Here is a 20,119-nt window from a genome sequence, read left to right on the forward strand (position 1 = left end):
GACGGGCTCCCCTGGAGGGCCAGCCAGCGCCAAGAGAGCCTGGGCCGGGCCTGGAGGCGAGGCAGGGGCTGCCAGCAGCGGGGACACCCTGTGGTCAGCCCCCCGCGCGGTCCCAGAGGGGGTCCTGAGTGCGGCACAGGCATGGCGGTGGGCGGGGTGCCCGGCGGGCTCCTGGGCAGCCGCGACACTTGGCCCAGACCCCTGCGACGCTGTGGTCAGGGACCCAGAGCAGGGACAGTGGCGATTACCGTGCACGGGGCAGAGACAGGAACAGCCACACCAGCGTCCAACAGGCAGGCTGGACCTGAAGAGGGAAGGGACTTGACCTCTGACCCTAGGCCCAGAGGGGCAAGGGCAAGGAGGTTGACCAGGGAGCACGTCCCAGGAGGCAGGACCCCCAGCCACAGGGAGGTGATGGGCCAGCCAGCAGGATGTCAGGCTCGGTTCCGGACCCCACTCTGGGGCAGAAGGGGACGGTCCCGGAGCCAGCCTCTGCGCACGGCGGGAAGCCTGGAGAGAGGGGCTTGGGGGCCCAAAGCTCTTTGTGGGACCACGGTTCAGGGCTCTGTGGAGCCAGACTGTAAAGGGGACCCCTGACCGGGCCAAGCCCCACTAGGTAGGTTTTGGGGGCACTGCCTCCTTCTCCCTCGGGCTGGAGCTGTCCCCAGTGGGTGGGCACCAGGGAGCAGGGACCCCCCCTCGCATGGCACTCTCCCTGTCGGGCCGTCAGAGCAGATGACCAGGGTCTGCCCGCCTGGCCTGGACACCTTCGGGGACTGCGGTGTGATGGGCCTGGGCTGGGGCTGCCCTGACCAGCATTTGGAGGCTGGTCCCCACAGGGCCTTCACGGGTCCAGGAAGCCAGGACGCCGCAGGTCTGGGGAGACAGTGGTGGCAGGAAACTGGGGGCCGGGCCGCACAGGGGGTATCAAGGGAGGGACCCACCTGGCCCTACGGCTCGGGCAGCTCCCATCTGCGTGGATGGCGGGCAGGTGGGCGGGCGGGCGGGCGTGCCACCCGCAGAGCCGCTCAGCGCCAGGCAGGGGGCAGGTTGGGACTGGGCGCGTCTGGAATGGGATGTGGGAGGAACGGAGCCCATGGGGACAGATGCTCTCCGCACGACTCTGTCCCCAAGGGGTGCCTGCGTGGGATGTGCTGGGACTGTGGGTCACCCGGGAGGGGCGTGGGGACAGAGAGGAGGGGCGACACGCTGACTTGCTGCCCCGTCCTTTCTGACAGGTGGCACCGTCCACGTCCCCATCACTCCGGGCTGGGCCCAGCCACAGGCTCAGGTGCCCTCCTCTGAGGGAACTTCCTGCAGGCACTTCCCGCCCCCCTGGCTCCAAGTGGCAGCTCTCCTGGGGTCCCTGAACCTCGCCTAGAGGTCAGCGCTGGCTTTCCTGGCAGCGCCGCAGGTCCTGTGGGCCCCACTGAGGGACGGAGAGAGGCGGAGCCCGGGGGGAGGGGAGGGGCGAATCGGGGGTGGGGGGACAGGCCTGCCTGGGCTCTGTAAGCAGGGGCTGGAACAGGAGGGACTTGGGCTGCCTGGGAGGTTATGGAGCAGGTGACAGATACGGGACTGTCACTGAAGGGACGTCGGCCCCGGGAGGGAGGCTGGGGACGGCGGCAGCCGTGGCTGTGGTCTCCGGGTTCCCCTTCCCAAGGGAGACCTCCCGACCCCACTCTTCAGCTGCAAACTGGGGTGACGGTCCCCCCTGAATGGGGTGAGAACCAGGTGGCATTTTGAGCCCGTGATGGGCCGTCTTGGACTGAACAGGGCCTGACCCCACTGCCCCTGTGGGGTCCCTGGTGACCTGAGGTCAGAGGCAGGGGCCACACTCCCCAGTCCGCTCCTGGGGCCGGTCAGGAAAGAGGGGCTGAAGGGGGATTCCTTGGCTTTGGGGGCTGCGTGGGGCAGCTGGGGGCTCCCCTCACAAGGGCTGCCCCCTGTGGGAAGACGAGAGGCTGCTGGTTGAGGAGGCTGGGGGAGGGTCCCACAGAGATGACGCTCTGATGGAGGACGGGCCGGCCTCGGCTGCGAGAAGGGGCTGCCCGGGCGGAAGGTGGTCCTGGCGGGGTCCCAGGGCTCAGGTGGAAGGAAAGATGCCAGCACACCGGCCACCTGGCCCTTCCCACCCGAGAGACGAGCCCAGAGCCCCTGCCCGGGACACAGGGCTCTGTTCCCCTGCCCGGGCCTGGAAGGAGCTAGAGTGTGGGCGTGGTCACCTTACGATGGCCTGGCCTGGGGCTCACAGCTCGGAGAGCGCATTGTCCGCATTGTCCGGCCAGCTGTGGGCTCCCGGAGGCAGCGGCTCTGTCCTGTGTCCTCAGCAGAGCGCCTTGAGGCCTCACTCCCTCCCCACATCTCAGGGCCAGCCTGTGCCTTTTGGGGAGCCAGCCCCTCTGTTGGGGGGGAAGCCAGCTCTGCGGCAGATGTCCCCTCCTCGGGAGAGGCTTCTCAGATGAGACCTGCCACTGGAACCAGGAGGGGTGCGGGCCAGGCCCTGCCCCGTGGCGCTCCAGCTTCCTCCTGGGGGACCAGGTCTGCCGATAGCACCAGTCAAGAGGCAGTGGGAGCTAGGGCGGCCCGGGGAGGGGTCTTGGTTTGCACACGGCTGAGTGAGGTCTGTGCCCCCGGGAGCCGAGGCTGGGCCCGGCGTCTCACCCTGAGAAAGGGGTCACTGAAGCCACAGCCCCACCTCCCGGGGTGACCTCCCATGCTTCCCTCCTCTCGGCCCCCATCCTCCTTGCCCCAGAGAGGGCAACATGTCCCCCCACCTCGCATCCCCTCCAGCTGCCTTCCGCTGAGCTCCTTCCTGCTTAGAACCTTCCAGAGCCCCCAGGGTCCCCAGCTGCCCTGCCCTGGGTCTCCCAGAGACCTAACCTCACCCCAGGCTGCTGGGTGCTGCCCAACTCGTGCTGCCCGTTCTGGGAGTGACCGCCAAGGGCAGGGTCGGGAGGGGCTGAGCTCCCCCCTCCCCTGCAGGGTAGAACCAAGCGCTCTGCAGGGACATGGAGGCCCTGGGGTGGGGTGCAGGCCCAGGCTGTCCGCACCTCTGCAGCCCTAACCCCTGGGAGGCGCCCAGCCTAGAGGAGGAGGGATGGAGACAGGAAGGGGCCGAGGGGCTTGGACTCCAGGCCTTTCCCTGCGACCGCGGCCATTCTCTGCCCTCCGGTCACCCCGGAACCCTGGCGCCCCATGGCTGCCCCTCAGCTCCCTGAGGGGTGACTCCTCCCCTGGGCTCTCCCCATCCTGGGTCCGCCCTGACTGTCTCCCCAGGAGCCCCCTGCCCTCCACACTCTGCTGGCCCAGGCTTAACTTGGGGCTTCCCCCCCAATCCACCCGCCCCCGGAACCCCCTTCCCTTCTGGGAGGCTGCTGTCCCTTTGCCCACACCACCTTCCTGGCTGGTAGCCCCCCTCCCAGCCCACTTGGGCCCCACGGGGAACTCAGAGACCCTCCTGTCCATCTCCCCTCAGCTGCCCCTCTCCGGCCATGACCGCACTGAGCGCTCTGGCCACCGGCCTCCATGGCTCCGCTCTCACTGTCCCCTCTCCCTGGCCCACGAACCCCAGCTCATCTTTCAGAACCAAGTTCAAGGTCGCCTCCTGGGCTCTCTGGGGCAATGGGGTTGGGCTGCCCAGGGCACCATCTCCCTGGCCTGCTGACTGCCTGTGCCGTCGAGGAAAGGGGTCATCTCTCCCCATGCGCAGCAGGACACAGGCGCACCCAGAAAGGTGCTGCTGGACGAGGGATGGCCAGGAGCGTGGGCTGGACCCGCGCCAGGGCAGGCGGGTGGGGCATGGGGGAGCGAGGTTCCTGGCAGCTCCCCTGTCCACACCCCTGACCTGGGGTGACAGCGCGTGCCTCCCCCTTCCCCCTCCTGCCTCCCCCATTGCCCACCTGCCCCTTTGGGGCTTTACTCCGGGCTCACCCCCACAGGTGCACCCTTGTGCCTCCCTGCAAGGACGGGTGACAGCCGGTACCCAGGCCGTGCCACACCCACACAGCCCTCCCACGCAGCCTGGGGCAGGCCTCTGACTTGCATGAACCGTGGGGGACTCCCTCGTGGTAGCCCAGCCACCACTGCCTTCCCCTGAACTCCCTGACATGGCCACTGACCTCTGCCCTTGGGGGACCTGCTCTCTGGTAGTTGGGGATCCCCGGAAGCCAACGCTAAGAAGGCCTCTCCGTGGGCTCCTTCTCCTGCACACTGTGCCTTCCCTCGTGGGCTCTATGGTCACTTGGGGGACCAGTCGCTCTGCAAGTGTCCACCCCAGGGGACAGTGGGGAAGCAGGGCATGGAGGGGACAGAGACCTTGGCGGTCTGCGGGGAGACCTGTGTTCCCTGCTCCTGGCGGGGTGGCTGGCCTACACCCAGGCCTCTCGGGCAGCTCTCGCCCACTGTGTCCAGGACCCCTGTAGCCAAGAGGGTCCCCTGCAAGCCTAAAAGAAAAATTCTCCTAAGGCAGGTGCCCTGCCTGGCCTCCAAGCCCTGCCCCCAGCACTCCCCTGGCTCTGAGCCCAGCTTTGGGCACCAGAGACAGGTGGGTGCCGCACAGCCGCCTGCAGGGGGCAGAGTCAAGCAGGGACGGAGCCCACCAGGGCAGGGGGAGGAAGGAGGCAGGACAGCCGAGGCCGGAGGGGCCAGGCCGGCTCAGACCCTATCCCCCGTCCTTGGGCCCTGCCGGGGGGACCACGAGGGGGTCCTGCAGAGGGAGGAGAGAGGGGGCCGGCGCCTCGCGTCGGGGCTGGGAGACAGTGGACACGTCCAGCAGGGGCAGCCCCTGGGCCAGGGGTCCCCCCGGCCCAGGATGGGGAGCTCAGAGCCTTCCTGGGACCCGCTGGGGTCTGCCCACGCTGCTGGCCCCGGGTGGAGCGCGGCCCCGTGGTGGACCCCGATGCAGGACCGCACGCCCCGGCCCCCGGGGCCGAACCGATGGCCGCCTGAGAGCCAGAGCAGACACAGGAAACAGCCTAATTGCATTTGCTAAGGAACAGCAAATCCCTTACAGCTGCGCGCGGGCCGAGCCAGGGGCCACGGGGCGGGGAGGGGGGCGGCCATCGCCGGTGTCCTGACAGCTCCGCGGAGCCTGCCAAGGGGTCTGGGCTGCTGGCCGGGGAAGGGGGGCGCCTTTCCCAGGCCAGGGGCCCCCACCCCACCCCAGGAGAGCTGCCCCCTCTCAGTTCCCAGAACGGAGCCCAGCTGTGGAACAGTGAGGGGTGAGCTCACAGGAGGGGCCAGGAGGGGCCGCGTGACTCACATCCTGGGGCTGGCGGGCGGGAGGGGGGGGAGGGCTCCCTGTCCTCAGGCTGCGGGGCCTCCCTGCGCGGGGCTTTGGGGGACAGCAGAAGGCCCCTGCCCCGCACCCCTGCTCTGCTCCCCCCGAGCTCCTGCCTGTGGGAGCGTGGGGACCACATGCCAACGGCAGGTCATGAAGGGTGACGCTCAGAGGGGCTGCCTCCCCGGGGTGCTGCTCTCGGTCTCCCTCCTGGGCCGCTGTCGAGGCGATGGCAGGGGTGCTGGGCGGGGGGGACGGGGCCTGCCCATTCGCCCCCCACCTTGTTCCCGCTTCCGCGGCTGCGTGCGCAGAGGGACGCCCGCCTGCGTGCCGGGGGGTGTTCGGGGCCGCGTTCGGGGCAGGCGTGGGTGCCGACGTTGGCCTGAGTGGAGCCAGAGCCCATGGAGGGACTGTGTGCGTGCGTGCGTGTGTGTGCACGCGTGTGTCTGTGTGTGCAAGGGAGGCCCAGCCCGGCACTGCGTGTCCGTGCACGGGGCTCTGCCGAGTGTGGGCCCGCACGGGGCTCTCGTGGCCGGGACCCATCACCGTATGGGCGGACCCCGGGGGGCTCAGCCCCCGTCTGTGCTGGGAGTGACGGGACACATTGTGGGTTTTGCACTCAGATCTTGGAGGGAGGGTCTGGGGAGCAGGAGCGATGGCCATGTTGGGGCGAGGCCCCACGGGGGTTCCAGACAGCAGGCCTGAGGGGCACCTGAGGCTCAGCTCCGGCCTCGGGCCACCCACGCCCCACCTGAGCCCACGCTTGCGCACCCGTGCACCATCCACTGGTCCAGACACGACGACGTCCCAACCCAAACATGCCCACGGGCGTGCGCAGCCGGGACATGGGAGCGAGGGGGACGAGATGGCCAGTCCCGACAGGAGCGGCCGGGAATTCCTCCTGGGGTGTCCCCAGGGGCTGCCCCACAAGAAGGTTGGGGGGCCCACGCTCTGCCCCACAGCTGGGTTCCAGCACCGACTCCCGCGGCACCCACGGGCTCCCACCCTCCATGAGGAGGGCCTGTGGGTGTGCATGGCGGGGAAGGACCCCGGAGCCCAGGTGCCCAACAGCCTGAGAGCTCCCCAGGTCCTACCTCCCCAGAAAACATGGCCCTGCGGCTTCTGAGCTGGATGGGAGCCGGTACGGTACGGGGCAGGAAGGGCTCCCGGGGTCCTGGGGGCGGGGGTCGATGACACCGCGGAGGAGTGAGGGTAGGCAGAGGTGGGTGCCGAGGTCTGAGCGTGGCTGAGGTCCCCGGGGGCTGCCACGGGGGGAGGGGGCCCAGAGCGGGGGCTGCCAGGGGCCTGGTTTTTGTCTGGGAGACTCTGGGAGGACTGAAGGGAGATTAGATCACAGCCAGCAGGGCTGCCGAGACCATGGAGCCGGCTGTCCCGGCCAAGGGTGGAGGCCCAGAAGGAGAGGGCTGCGGGGTCAGGCAGCGGACACCAGCAGGAAGGGACAGAGACCCCAGCCTGGGGCAGTGGGACCCCTGCAGAAGCAGAGACCAGGACTCCCCTCCCGGAGTCCAGGGGAGCTGGGGGAGGCAGGGCCATGTCGGTGGCCAAGGCCTGGGGTGTCTGCCCTCCCCCCGCCGGACACCAATAGTCTGAGACCCACTGGGCCAGGGTCAGGGGAAACAGGCCATGGGCCCCCAGTCCCAGGCCCACCTTGTGAGGCCCCAAGGGCGGGACCCCAAGAAGCCGTGGGGTCAGTGTGCACTGAGTGAGGGGCTCTGTGGGGCGCCTCAGTTCCTGATCTGTGAAACAGCTCAGAGAGGGTCCGACCTGGGCTGGACGCAGCCTCTTCTGCAGGTCTTGGGCCCTCTTGGGGGGCCACCTTCTTCCAACACACCGGGTCCCTGGGGAGCAGGAGGGAGCACCCCAGCTGGGGCGGCGTCGGCTTGGGAGGCAGCTGCCTCGCCGGGTCTGCCCCGGGGCCAGACCCCAGCCCAGCCTGGCCGTACCTGATGGGCTGCGGCTGGACCCCCAGATCAGGCAGGCCCCTGACACCTTCCGCCACCTCTCCCCACGCCCTCTGTGGCCCGGCACTGGGTGGGCCAAGGGAGCCCAGCTGGTAGAGGGGACCGACCCTGGAGCCCCTCCATCCCCAGGCCTGGAGAGCCCTGGGAGCTCCCCCCGGGCGCCGAGGGCACCTCGGTGACCAGCTCCCGTGACCTCCGCTCTGTGCACAAGGAAACTGAGGCCGGGACAGGAGCCTGCTGGGACTGCAGCGGCGGGGCACAGGCTGTGTTATGACGGTCTCTCGGTGTCCCCCAGGCTCACCACTCAGTGGAGCGTGGAAGATGAGGAGGAGGCCGCCCGAGAGCGGCGCCGTCGGGAAAGGGACAGCAAGCTGCGGGCCCAGGACGAGGACGGGGGCAGCCGGGCCCCCCAGCTGCCCGAGCAGGAGACCCTGTAAGCTGCTTGCCTGACCCGGCCCCCATACCCCCGGGCAGAGGGGCGTGCTGGCAGTCGGGCCCTGGGCGAGGGGTCCCAGAGCAGGAGAGACCACGCAGGAGCTCAGCCCGGCAGCAGGGGCAGGAGTGGGGAGAGTTCTCAGGGTGGGGGTCCCCGCAGCCCCCGGCGCCAGCAGAGCCTGCTGGCTGGCCGGACGGACGGACTCACGTGTGGCCACCCCTCCCAGCCAGCCTCCCAGAGCGCTGACTCAGGCTCTGGCCGCCCCGCACCGTCCTGGCCCCTGCTTGGACCGACACTGACCCCAGCTGCGCGGCCCTGGCCCTGGAGCCCCCCGCCCAAGCTCCCCGCTGCCGGTGACTCATGGAGGCCACGTCCAACTTGGCGGGCCGCAGGCCGGCTCGTTTCCTCCCTGGGCCCAGGAGGCCTCCGCGGCTGGGCTGGGCTGTTTTTACAATAATGCCCCCCTTCCTCCCGCCGCTGTTTTGTTCCATTTTCTCCGAGTCAGCAGCTCCGGGCTGGGTGGGGTGCCGCGGCGGTCATGGCCCCTCCGGCCGGGGCCTCGGTCTAGATGGCAGGGGCTAGGGGTGGAGGGGGAGCCCGCTAGCACCAGATCCCAGGCCTGCCTTGGGGGGACGGGGTGCACGGGCTTCCTGGAGAAGGAACATGTCACCAGAGCCCTGGGGGCACAGCTGAGGGGGCAGAGGGAGACAACCCCACACATGGGGACCCTAGAGTGACAGAGGGGGCACGGCTCAGCAACTGGGGCACCGTAGACTGATGAGGGAGCCATAACTCATCTCTTGAGAGACCCTAGACTGAGGGGGGAGACATAGTCCAGCTCTCAGGGGACCCTAGACTGGGGGGGAGTCATAGCCCAGTTCTCAGAAGGCCCTAGATTTTTGGGGGAGCACAGCCCAGCTCTTGGGGAACCCTGAACTGGTGGAGGAAGCATAGCCCAGCTCTCAGGGGACCCTAGACTGATGGTAGAGACATGGTCCAGCTCTTAGAGAACCCTAGACTAATGGGGGAGGCATAGTCCGTTCTCAGAAGACCCAAGACTGATGGGGGAAGCATAGCCCAGCTCTTAGGGTGCCTTAGACTGATGACAGAGGCATAGCTCAGCTCCTGGGGGACCCTGGACTGATGGGGGAGGCACAGCCCAACTATCAAGAGACCCCAGACTGATGGGGGAGGCATGCCCAGCTCTCAAGAGACCCTAGACTGATGGGGGAGTCACAATCCAGCTCTCAAGGGACTCTAGACTGATGGGGGAGGCATATCCCAGTTCTCAGAAGGCCCTAAACTGATGTAGGAGGCATAGCCTGGCTCTCAGGGAACTCTAGACTGATGGTAGAGGCATAGTCCAGCTCTTGAGAGGCCCTAGACTGATGGGAGAGGTATAGCCCGGTTCTCAGAAGGCCCTAGACTGATGTAGGAGGCATAGCCCAGCTCTCAGGGAACTCTAGACTGATGGTAGAGGCATAGCCCAGCTCTTGGGGAGCCCTGGACAGTGGAGGAGGCACAACCCAGCTCTCAGGGGACCCTAGACTGATGGAGGAGTCACATCCCAACTCTCAAGAGACCCTAAACCAATGGGGGAGGCATAGCTCAGTTCTCAGAAGGCCCTAAACTAATGGTAGAGGCACACCCCAGCTCTCAGAGGACACTAGACTGATGGGGAAGGCACAGCCCAGCTCTCAGTCATGCTTGACTGATGAAGGAGGCACAGCTCAGTCTTCAGAGGCCCCAGACGGATGGGGGGATATGCCCCAGCTCTGGGGGAGCACGGAACTAATGGAGGAAGCATCGCCTAGCTCTCAGGGGACCCTAGACTAATGGGAGAGGCATAGCTCAGGTCTTAACAGGCCCTAGACTAAGGAGAGAAACATAGCCCACCTCTCAGGGGACCCTAGACTGATGGGGGAGGCATAGCTCAGTTCTCAGAAGGCCCTAGACTAATGGGGGAGGCATAGCCCAGCTCTCAGAGAACCCTAGACTGATGGAGGAAGCATAGCCCATCTCTCAGAGGACCCTAGACTAATGGAGGAGGCATAGCCCAGGTCTCAAGAAAACCTAGACTGATGGAGGAGGCATAGCCCAGTCCTCAGAGGCCCTAGACAGATGGGAGAGGCACAGCCCAGCTCTCAGAGAACCCTAGACTGATGGAGGAAGCATAGCCCATCTCTCGGGGAGCCCTGGACGGATGGGGGAGGCACAGTCCAACATTCAAGAGACTCTAGACTGATGGCAGAGGCATAGCTCAGTTCTCAGAAGGCCCTAGACTGATGGGACAGCAACAGAGCTGCTCTGACAGGACTCTAGACTGATGGGGGAGGCACAGACCAGCTCTTGGGGAGCCCTGAACTAATGGAAGAAGCATAGCCCAGCTCTCAGGGGACCTAGACTGATGGAGGAGGCATAACCCAATCCTCAGAGGCCCTAGACAGATGGGAGAGACACAGCCCAGGCTTAACAGACTCTAGACTGATGGGAGAAACATAGCCCAGCTTTCAGGGCACTCTGGACTGGTGGGGGAGGCACAGCCCAGCTCTTTGGGAACCTTAGACTCATGAAAGAGACAGAGCCTGTTCTTGGGGGGCCCCAGCTTAATAGGGTGAGACACAACCTTGGTCTCAGGCAGCCCCAGACTCTGGGGAAGACACAGTCCTGCCCTCAGGGACTCTGTGACCACGGGGAGGCTCAGCCCAGCCGTGGGGTGCTGCCCCGGCAGACAGGGCTTCCCACCCCTGGAGCCAGGGTCTGAGGAAGGGAGGAGAAATGTGGGTAGTATGTCTGTGGCCCCTGGCGGCCTGGCTCGGGGGGAGGGACACCCTGTGCTGCTCTTCTGTGGCCCCTGGAGGCCTGGTTCTGAGGCAGGGGGGAACACCCTGTGCCGCTCTTTCAGCCTCGGCCTGAAGCCCGCAGAGGCTCCGGAACCGGATGAGGACGAGGGTTTCAGCGACTGGTCCCAGAAGCCTGAGCAGCAGCAGCAGCCCTGGGGGGCTGGGGAGGCCCCTTGGGGCGAGAGTCCAGAGGGCCGGCAGGAGGAGGACGACAGGCAAGTGGGGGTCAACGTCTGGAGGCTGGGCTGCCAGACAGGGGCTCTCTCCGAGCCCCCGACCTGTGCCTGAGAACCGGCCACCGGCCCCGCAAAGCGGCCTGGAGCCGCAGCAGGGGGAGGGAGGAAGAGAGCTAGACGGCGGGGCGGCGGGCCGAGGGGCTGCGGGGAGGGCTGGGGAGGAAATCTCATTCCTGGGCTCCCCTGGGCCCCGTCCAGACCAGCTGCAGCCCGGCCGGGGTGTTGCCACATCAGCACACATCTGCAGCCGGCTGACGCTGACGTAATGGAGGCCCCGCGCCCCTGCGGCCCGCCCGCCCCTTCCTCCCTCGGGGCTGGCTGATCTCCATTCCCACGGAGGGGAGCAGGTATTTCCAGATGTGCGGGCCTGTGAGCCGGCCTGGAGGGACAAGCTTTCCAGATGTGCAGACGTGTTTGCTGGTCTGAACGGGGCAGGCAGGGCTGGGGGCTGAGGCGCCCCCGGGCCTGGGGATGAGACGGGGGGGGCTGCTCCCGGAGCCTCAGTTCAGGGGTCTGAGTGCGCCCCACACCGTGCTGTGGACAGAGTGCAAGCTCTGCTCAGGGACTTCAGGTTTGGGGAGCAGGGTCCCCCCAGTACCTTGAGGGTCACCAGTCCCATGTCGCTCCCCTCTCCGGGTCACCTCCAGGCCCTTCACGGCCCCCCGGGCGGCTTGAGCTCTAGCTAAGTCCCCTCCAGTCGTCCCACCACGCTTTCTTCACCCTATAAGCTTCTGCACCCCAGGAGCCAGCTGCCTTGCCGGGGCCCTGGTCCTGGCTGACCCCCTGCCTACCAGCGCCCCCTCTGGGCCTCAGTTTCCCCCCTCTGCCTTTGGGAGGCAGTGCACACTCTGGATGTCTAAGGTGGGTCTGGGGTCAGCAAAGCCTATGCACGGGGGTCTGGTGGCTCAGCGACGCCGGCTCCCTCCTCTCTCCCGACCGCCACAGGCCAGGCTGTTCCCAACAGCAGGGGGCACTTTGGCTCTTCGGTCGAACCCTCGTGCTCCCAAGCAGGCCTCCTCCCGCCCCACACCTGCCTAGTCCCCGCACCCGCAACTGCTGAATGGGCCCTCTGTGCGCCTGCTGCTGGCTGGGACCGACCCGCCTTGGGCGGTGGGTCTGGGTGGCACCGGCCCCCAGGGGCGTGAAATCATGGAAAACTCAAGAATTTCCCATCTTACCCAGGTTCAGTCCTGCTCAAAGGCAGAGTCTCGCTGACTGCCAGCAGGCATGGCCAATGCAGGCCGCCCCTCGCCTCAGGGGCACGATCCTTGCTGTGGCCTCCACACTCGCCTTGTCCTCCAGCCGAGCAGCCCCCAAACCACCCACAGACCCTGCCCCCTCCTTGGTCTCCTTGACCCCTTGTCGGAGCAGGGCAGGAGCAAGTGGGGGCTGAGGCCGGCCGGATGGACACAGACAAGCAGGACCTGGGCTGGGTCACACCCGGAAAGCCTGGAGACCGGGTCTTGCCTCGGAGTGTGGGTGGCTCCAGTCAGAGAAAGCAGGGGTGGGGGCTGGCTCTGAGGTCCTTAGACCCCTTTCCCCAGTGAGGCTGGGGGTCGGGATTCCTCAGCACCCGTCCGACTGCCCTCGTCTTTCAGATGAGAAACTGAGGTTCAGAAACAGGAAGGGCCTCAAGGCAAGCAGTTGAATGACCTTCCGGGGGATTGCCCTCCTCTTCCTCCCCAGGCCCCAGCAGCATGTCTGTGGGAGGCAGGACGAAGATGAGCAGAGCCCGACTGACGTTCGCCCGGAGGAGCTATGTCTGAGCCCCAGCTCCGAGCTCCAGGCGGGGCCGGGTGCAGAGGAGACTCAGTCCAGGAGCCCCGAGGGGACCATCCAGGGCGGCCTGGGGCCAGGAGACGCTGGAGAGACAGACGAGCAGGTGATGGTTCCACTGGGCTCCGAGCCCCTGGCAGGGTCCCTGCTGACTGCGCGTCCCGCGAGCCTTGCTGGTCTGGCTCCAAGGGGCCCCGCCCCCACCCCCAGACTCTAGCACCCACATTCTAGGAGGGTGGAGGTTCTTGCTGACCCTGGGACCAAGGGAGAACTGCGGAGAATTCGAGAACCAGAGCATGTCAGGGCTGGAACGGGCCTGAGGCCCAGGGAGGGGAAAATGTTTGCTCCAACAAGTCCCGGATGGGGCAGGAGGGGTGCAAAGGGGGTGCGCTCATCCTATAACCTCACGTGCTCTCTTTCTAGCATCAGAAAAGCCAGCAGCCCAGGACACCCAGCCCCCTGGTCTTGGAGGGCGCTACCGAACAGGGCTCACCTCCCCTGAGCCCCAGCACCAAAGTAGGTCAAGGCCCAGAGCCTTCTGCCTTCTCTTTCCCGGAATCAGGACCAAACGGCAGCCCCAGAGCGGCAGCCACACGTCACGTCCAGGAATAGGGAGCATGTCCTGCCCTTTCGGTACTGTTCCCCCAAGCCCAGCACTCAGCCCAACCCTGAGAAATGAATCCGTGGAAGGCCAGACTGGTGGACAGGAGCCACGGGGGCAATTGGGGGGGGGGGGGCTCTGGCTGAAGGCTCACGTCTCTGCTTGCTCTCCGCAGCTCATTGACAGAGCCGAGTCCCTGTACCGCTCCATCGAGAAGAGGTGTGTTTTCCAGACTAGGACTCGGGGCTCCCCAAGAGACAGTTGAAGAGAGGGGTCTGGGGCCAGAGATCCAGGGGCCTGAGGGGTGGGCTGCACAAGCCAAGTGGGGGAGGACGGGGCGTGACCCTCCCCCCACCCTCCAGTGACAGTGTGAAGAAGTCCCGGCCGGCCCTGCCCATCTCCAAGATCGACGAGCGGCTGGAGCAATACACTCAGGCCATCGAGGTATGCTTGGGCCGCGCCTATTCTGCTGGCTCCCTCCTCCGTCCACACAGCCACTGTGCCATCCAGCCGAGACCCCTCCGTCCAGCCAATGCACCTCCATTCAACCAACAGCGCTCCGACCGGTCGGCGCCCGTCTGGGAGCCGGTGCACTTCCGTCCAACCCGTGCCCTCCCACGCAAACGACCCCCCATCCAGCCACCACTCATTCCAGCCCACACCCTCTCATCTAACCTATATTCTTTTTTAAAAAAAAGATTTTGTTGATCTACTTGGGGGAGAGAGAAGCAAAGGCAGACCCCCCACCGGGCAGGAGCCCGACATGCGGCTCATCCCAGGACTTGGAGACCCTGACCTGGGCTGAAGGCAGATGCTTAACTGACTGAGCCACCCGGGCGCCCCTAACCCATATTCTCATGTCCCACCATGCCCCCTCCCTCCAGCCACCGCGTACTCCAGGCCGCACCTCCCTGCGACCCACACCCCCCGCCGTGGCAACACTCTTCTCTCCAGCCCACACCCGTCCGCCCGACCCTGGCTGCTCCTCCAGCCCGGCGTCACGAGCGGCGTGGCAGCCCCCTATCTGTCCCTACCCCCACCGTGTCCCCTGTGCTTCTCGGATTAAGAGGCTGTTTCCCAAGAACACTGAAAGGAGGACCGTGCATTTTTTGTCCCTGCACTCCGCTCTAGCCCTTCGCCGGGAAGGTGCTCCTGGAGATGTGAAGACATAGAGGAAATCGCCAGTATGTCGGAGGGTCTCACACCGGCCTCACTGATGTGTCTCCTGTGGCTGCTCACTAAAGCGGGCTCCTTCTCCTCTGCAGACTGCCGGCCGGGCCTCCAAGCTAACGCGCCAGCCCTCCATCGAGTTGCCCAGCATGGCCGTGGCGAGCACCAAGAGCCGGTGGGAGACGGGAGAGGTACAGGCTCAGTCCACGGCCAAGGCCCCCTCCTGCAAGGTAGGACTCATCCCGGGGCGAGGCTTACCCCTCGGCAAGGCAAGTATGAGACCATCCAGGCTGAAGTGTGGGGAGACAAAGCACTGGGACATTTGGGGGTTGGCCATCACCGGGCTGCCCCAGACTGGAAGGTCACGCGGGACAACGGGCTGGCCCAGGGCACGTGGATGGTGCCGTCTTCCCTCCTACCTCTCCCCCGGGCTCTCACATACGGAGGCAGGTGAGCAGGCCTAGGCCCCGGTCTGGTAAGGCGAGGCAGGAGAGAGAGTTCTCTGTAGTGTAGGGTCTGCACCTGTGACATGTCCTTCCTGCGCCCCCAGGACATTGTAGCTGGAGACATGAGCAAGAAAAGCCTCTGGGAGCAGAAAGGAGGCTCCAAGCCACCATCAACAATGAAGGTAAGGCGTGAACGTGGTTGACAGAGGGACAGCTGGTCCGGCAGTCGAGAGCAAAGAGGGGCCGTCCTCAGTGCACCTGGAGGGCTCCCCAGAGGTGACATCATGGCCCTTCTGCGACTCTCACCTTTGCTCCTGGCCTCCTTCCCCAGCAGAGCACCCCATCTGGAAAGAGGTACAAGTTCGTGGCCACCGGACATGGGAAGTATGAGAAGGTGCTCGTGGATGAGGGCTCGGGGCCCTAGGCGGCCCTTCCTGGTAAGTCCAGGGCGGTGGCCCGAGCATGAAGCGTCGTATGGTGGGACCGTGGTGGCGTGGACAGGGCCCGCTTGTTACAAGCTGCCAGAGCAGCCTCAGAGCTCCATGGACCCCGGGCGCGGCTCCGTCTCCGTCTCCCCGCCGTTCAGACTCCCCGAGTGGGCCACAGCTTACACTGAAACAGGCGCTGCTCTCCACGGCTGGCTTCAGCTCTTTCCAGCTCCGCGCCGCGGGGGAGCCCGGACCTCCTTCCGGAGCCCGGTGAGCTCATCCTGGCCCCTGCAGGGCAGAGGAATGTCCCGGGAGCTTGGGTCTGGGTCTTCAAGGGGCCAGAACCTGGTTCTCACTCCCCTGGTGGGGGTCCACTCCAGTCTCCACCCCCCTGCCCATCCCCGGTGAAGAAACGGCCCACTGCCACAGTGAGACACACTTTATTAGTGGCCCGGGTCTCGGGGTCCACGGACAGCTCTCATTACACCTCGGGTGATGCAGCGGGCTGCCTACCGGCTGCTGTTTCCTTCCTGTGTCCTGCTCCCAGTCACCTCCTTGGCCCTCTCCCATCGCCGCCGACCCACCAGGGCCCTGACCCCCGCCCTGGCTGCACACTGGGGCCCGAAAGCTGCCGGGGGCCTGGGGTCTCCTTCACTGCCTCACCCGCCCCGCTGGGCTGTTCTGCCCCAGGACGGAGGGCGCCCTCCTCACCTGGCCAGCGACGCTGGCTCCTGACTGACGGTGAGACCGTCCCCCACCTCCCTGCAGCGAGCCCCGCCCAGGCTTCGGCCCCTCGGTGAGAGAACCCGAGGTGGGCACCAGAAGGGACAAGGCCTGGGTCCGGCTCCCTGAAGCGCGGAGCCTCTGCCTCAGCTCCTGCTGCCGGCCGATGGCTGACTCCCCGGCCGGTCCCACTCTGCACAGCAAATGTCCGTCCGTCCCCGCGGAGCGAGCCCACAGAATCCTCCCCGCCCTGACGAGCCTCAGAGATCGAGTCAGGCTCAGAGACCCTCCCTGCCTGCCTGCAGCCCCTCGGGAGCCCCGGACCTGCCCCTCTTTGATTCAGGGCTTGTCGGCCCCCCTGCCCCCGCAGCGCGCGTTCCTTCTCACACGAGCCCCTCCCCCGCCAGGCCCACACTCTACCCGCCGCGGACCCTCCCCCTCACCCCACCTGCCCCCAGCCTCGTCGCCCTTCTGCTGCCCTCCTTCAGGCCACCACCCACCCGCCCTGCCCCCTCCTGGCTGCCCAGCGTCCGTCTGGCCCCAGCGACCTCTTCAGCGGCCGTGGCCTCCCCCAGACACCCTGTCCCTCTTCGGTCTGCGCCATGGTCCCGGGCCCTGGGGCCCCCCGGGCCATTCACTGGAGCCCCCAGCCGGCCGCCGTCCGGTTGAAGTTCTTGGGCTTGGGGCTTAGGTCCAGGACGGGGCGGACGGCGGGCGGGGGCCGGGTGGCCGCCTCCTGCAGCTTCCGGGCGTTGAACCGCGGCCTGCACAGGAAGGGCAGGCGGCCCAGGCCAGCCAGGGCACCAGCCCTGTTCTCGGGCCCGGCCGGGCCGCTTGGGGACTTGGCCACCGACGTGCGATACAGCACCGCGTCCCACATCCTGGAGGCCCGGGAGGCCGGGGGCCGGGACACTGGGCCCACGGGGGCTGCCGCCGCCTGCTCCCCCGGCCCCGGGCTCTGCTCCGGGCCCGGGCTCTGCTCCGGCCCCGGCAACGGGGGCGCCTCCGCCTCCTCCACCAGGTGCTTCTTGAGGCGCGTCCAGCCGCTGAGCTGGGGCTTGGGAGCCACCCTGGGGACAGGGCGCGGGTGCGGGCCTGACAGCGGGGCAGGGGGCGAGGCCCCACGGGGTCCGGAGCCCAGCTCGGCCTCAGCGGCAGGCCCGGGTGCAGGGAGCACCTGCGAGGGCTCCACAGCAGGGCCCTCGGGGGCAGGCTCGTGAGGCGAGGGTCCCCGGGAGCAGGAGGTGGGGGCAACAGGCAGCCCAGCCCGAGGGCCGGCCTCTCTGGGCCCCGAGACCTCAGAGCCTGGGGGCGGTCTGGGGGCAGGGGGCGCCTCAGGCCAGGGACTGGCAGCCTGGGCCTCAGTGGGCAGCGGGCGGATGTGGGCCACGGGAACCAGGGGCTGGGCCCCGGGAGGGCACGGGGCTGTGTCTTGGTCCTCCCCCCCAGGCTCCCCATCTGGGGCCGTCTTCTGGGGCTCAGGGGTCCCGGCCTGTGGGGATGGCACCAGCCGGATGTGCAAGTGGCTGACGTGGGTGACCCCTGCCGCGGGGGTCGCGACCTGCGTGAGACCGCTGGGGGGCCGGGCGGGGGCCGGAGCCGGGGTCGCAAGCTGTGGCCCTGTGGCCTTGAAGGGAGCGGCCAGGCTCCTGCGCTGGGTGAAGCTGAAGGGGAACGGGGATTTCTGCGGAGGTGACGCCACGTGGTGGATGACGGCGCTGCGGGCCGAGCGTGGCAGGGCAGCCACGGGGCGCGAGGCCTCTGTGGGTGGTGGGGCCTCCGTGGGGCACAGGGCCGTGGGCTCCTGGTCGTGGCTGGCCTCGCTCACGGGGGACAGGGAGGTGCGGAAAGCCCCCAGGGGCACCGGAGGCCCAGCCCCCGTCATCTTCTTCCGGGCGGCCTTGCGCAGAAGCTTCTGCAGACGCACGTTGTCCTTCCCCGGCTTGGGCAGCAGGGGGGGCGGGGGTCCAGAGGGCCCCTGGGGGCACAGGCCAGCCACGATGAGCATCGTCGCAGCCTGGGGAGGAGAGAGACAGCCATCAGGCTAGCCCTCCTCACGGCCAGCACCCCTCCCGCAAGGGGCACATGGTTCCCCCATGATGCGGGAGGCCCGGGGTTCCAGGGGTCCCCGCCTGACCGTTGGGAGCTCTGCTTTCCGACCACTTGGCAGCCGCTGGGGGCATCCCTAGCAAATCCGTCTGCGTCAGCAACTCGGGGGGGCGGCTGCACCTCATGCTGACTTAGAAGCCGTCCACAGAGGCCTGGGGCCCTCGGCGGGTGACGGACGAGGATGCCCCCCGGTGCACAGCCTGGGCCGTGGGGCCCGCGGGCGCGCTCCAAGGGGAGGCACGTGCTGGGCCGGCGGCCGGCCAGGGCAGGAAGAGCGCCTGTGCCCGCAGACGCGTGAGGGGCGCCGCGCCGTCGCCGGTCAGACCACAGGCTCGTCCACTGCGAGCCAGCGGCGAGGGCGGCGGCCAGAGGCTGCATCATGAGAGGTAGATTGGCCGTGAGGTGGGAGCAATTTTCGCTGAGCTACGCTAAATGGGATATTCCCGCAGACATCCTGGCTGGGGTGGTCCTGGCCAAGCCGCCCGCCCTGGTTTCTGGGCGCCACGTGCTTGCAAGGACGTTGACAAATGGCGTCTGGGCCAAGCCAGAGGCCGGCCGGTCTGTGGCAGGAAGGAGGCCCGGAGCTGCCGCCCTGTGGGGGCTGTGGGGGCTGTGGGGGCTGGCTCTGTCAGGCAGAAGCGGATCTGCCCGGGGCTCGCTCTTGGCTGCGCCTGCTTCTGGGGGCCCAGGACCCCAGCAACCGCAGGAACGCCAGGTCCTGCTCCGGGGCCGCGCGGCCAGCGGGCGGGCAGGCGATGGGCGGAACCCCCTCCACCCTGAGTCCCACGGAGGCTCGGGGTCCCGGGGCCCAGCGTCGGGGAAGCAAGCTTCCCAGGTGGGAGCAGACACAGCGTTTCGGCAGCCGGAATAGGGAGGTCTCCCCTGGGCGGAGGGCGGCGCGTCGGCGGGGCCCAGGTGGCCGTCGGAGCCAGGCTGGCGGCACGGAGGGCTGGGCACGTGGCCCCTCCCTAGACCGCAGCCTCATGCCCCCACCCGCCCTGTGTTTCAGCTCTCCCGAGCCTGCAGGTATCTCTTGGCAGCAACCCCCACGCTCGGCGGGTGGGGGAGAGTCCGGCCCGAAGCCAGCCCGGCGCTGCCGCGAGAGCTGCCGCCATGGCCCGCTGGGCCTGCCCACAGCCCTCCATCGCCCACTGCAATTGCCGCCTCTCTGCTCCTCGACCTCCTGACCTCGCTCCCCTCCCACTCTCTGATGCCCGCTCTGCCTCTCACGGCAGGGGCAGGAAAGGGACTGTCACTGGTGATTGACCCAAGGAGCCGCCCCTCACAGAGGCCAAGGGTTCCCAAGGAAGGCCCAGGACGGGCAGAGAGAGATCACCTGCCGGGGGGTCTCCAGGTCAAGAGAGTGCGCCTCCTGCACCACATGCTCAGGCCCCGGCCGGCCCCCAACCCCCGCTTGCAGCCGCCTCCTCCTGGTGCAATAAAGCCCTCGTGCGTTCCACGTGCTCATTCTGTGCTCACTAACCGGGGGAGGGACAAGGCAGCGCGTCAGCCCAGTCGGGAAGCCCTCCCCACCCGCCCTGGAGAGGGTAGCACCCAGGCCTCTGGCCTCCAGGTTCAGACACCCTGTCCTGTCCCATGGCCCTCCGCAGTGTTAGACTCTGGGATCCGAGGTGCGTGGTGGCTTAGGCCCGGGTGCTCGTGATGGCTGAGATCCGGTCCTCCTCTCCCAGAGCCCCCTGATGCTTCCCCCCTTGACTGGCCTGATTAAACTTTACTGCGCATGAAACAGGGTGCATTTCTGGTCTTTGTCCCTAGACTGTGCCCCCTCCCAAAACAACACCCCCCCTTGGGGTTATTCCCTATCCTGGCACCTGGGTGATGCTCAGTGAAGATTTGTGGATGGAGAGATGTAGGTGGTGGACAATGGGAGGGTGGAGATGGGTGGGTGGATGGATGGATGATGGGAGAAGGGGTGGAGGGATGAATGAAGGGAGGGATGAAGGGGTGGAGGGATGATAGATAGAAGGGTGGATGGATGGATGCAGATGATGGATGATGAGTAAAGGGGTGGAGAGATGGATGGATGGATGGATGGATGGGTAGACAGATGGATGGATGTGTGGGTGG

At 67.2% G+C, this 20,119-nt stretch overlaps 2 protein-coding genes across 6 annotated transcripts in view; one reads left to right on the forward strand and one right to left on the reverse strand.

Annotated features, from left to right (window-relative positions):
• The window catches only part of LSP1 (lymphocyte specific protein 1), a 38,763-nt gene extending 18,985 nt beyond the window's left edge, over window positions 1-19,778 (forward strand). For 2 of the 5 annotated variants that reach the window (XM_046016144.1, XM_046016148.1), the window contains exons 2-11: window positions 7,559-7,696; window positions 10,605-10,757; window positions 12,465-12,660; window positions 12,978-13,070; window positions 13,331-13,374; window positions 13,518-13,599; window positions 14,421-14,555; window positions 14,876-14,953; window positions 15,103-15,208; window positions 19,041-19,778. In XM_046016144.1, the coding sequence (XP_045872100.1) occupies window positions 7,559-7,696; window positions 10,605-10,757; window positions 12,465-12,660; window positions 12,978-13,070; window positions 13,331-13,374; window positions 13,518-13,599; window positions 14,421-14,555; window positions 14,876-14,953; window positions 15,103-15,195 (1,012 nt within the window). In that variant the 3' untranslated portion in view covers window positions 15,196-15,208; window positions 19,041-19,778. The remainder of the gene's footprint in view (window positions 1-7,558; window positions 7,697-10,604; window positions 10,758-12,464; window positions 12,661-12,977; window positions 13,071-13,330; window positions 13,375-13,517; window positions 13,600-14,420; window positions 14,556-14,875; window positions 14,954-15,102; window positions 15,209-19,040) is intronic. The other 3 variants (XM_046016145.1, XM_046016146.1, XM_046016147.1) reach the window with 3 other exon arrangements.
• Window positions 16,444-19,034, reverse strand: PRR33 (proline rich 33). Its single transcript, XM_046016143.1, has one exon. The coding sequence runs from the start codon at window positions 17,928-17,930 to the stop codon at window positions 16,557-16,559; it is 1,374 nt and encodes a 457-aa protein (XP_045872099.1). The 5' UTR covers window positions 17,931-19,034; the 3' UTR covers window positions 16,444-16,556.
• Window positions 19,779-20,119: the final 341 nt, after the last annotated feature.

This window comes from Meles meles, chromosome 8 (assembly GCF_922984935.1).
Source record: "Meles meles chromosome 8, mMelMel3.1 paternal haplotype, whole genome shotgun sequence".
Classification (NCBI taxonomy): Eukaryota; Metazoa; Chordata; class Mammalia; order Carnivora; family Mustelidae; genus Meles; species Meles meles.

Coding starts and splice junctions, on each gene's coding strand:
- PRR33 (XM_046016143.1), bottom strand. CDS start 17,930: ATGCTCATCGTGGCTGGCCTGTGCCCCCAGGGGCCCTCTGGACCCCCG.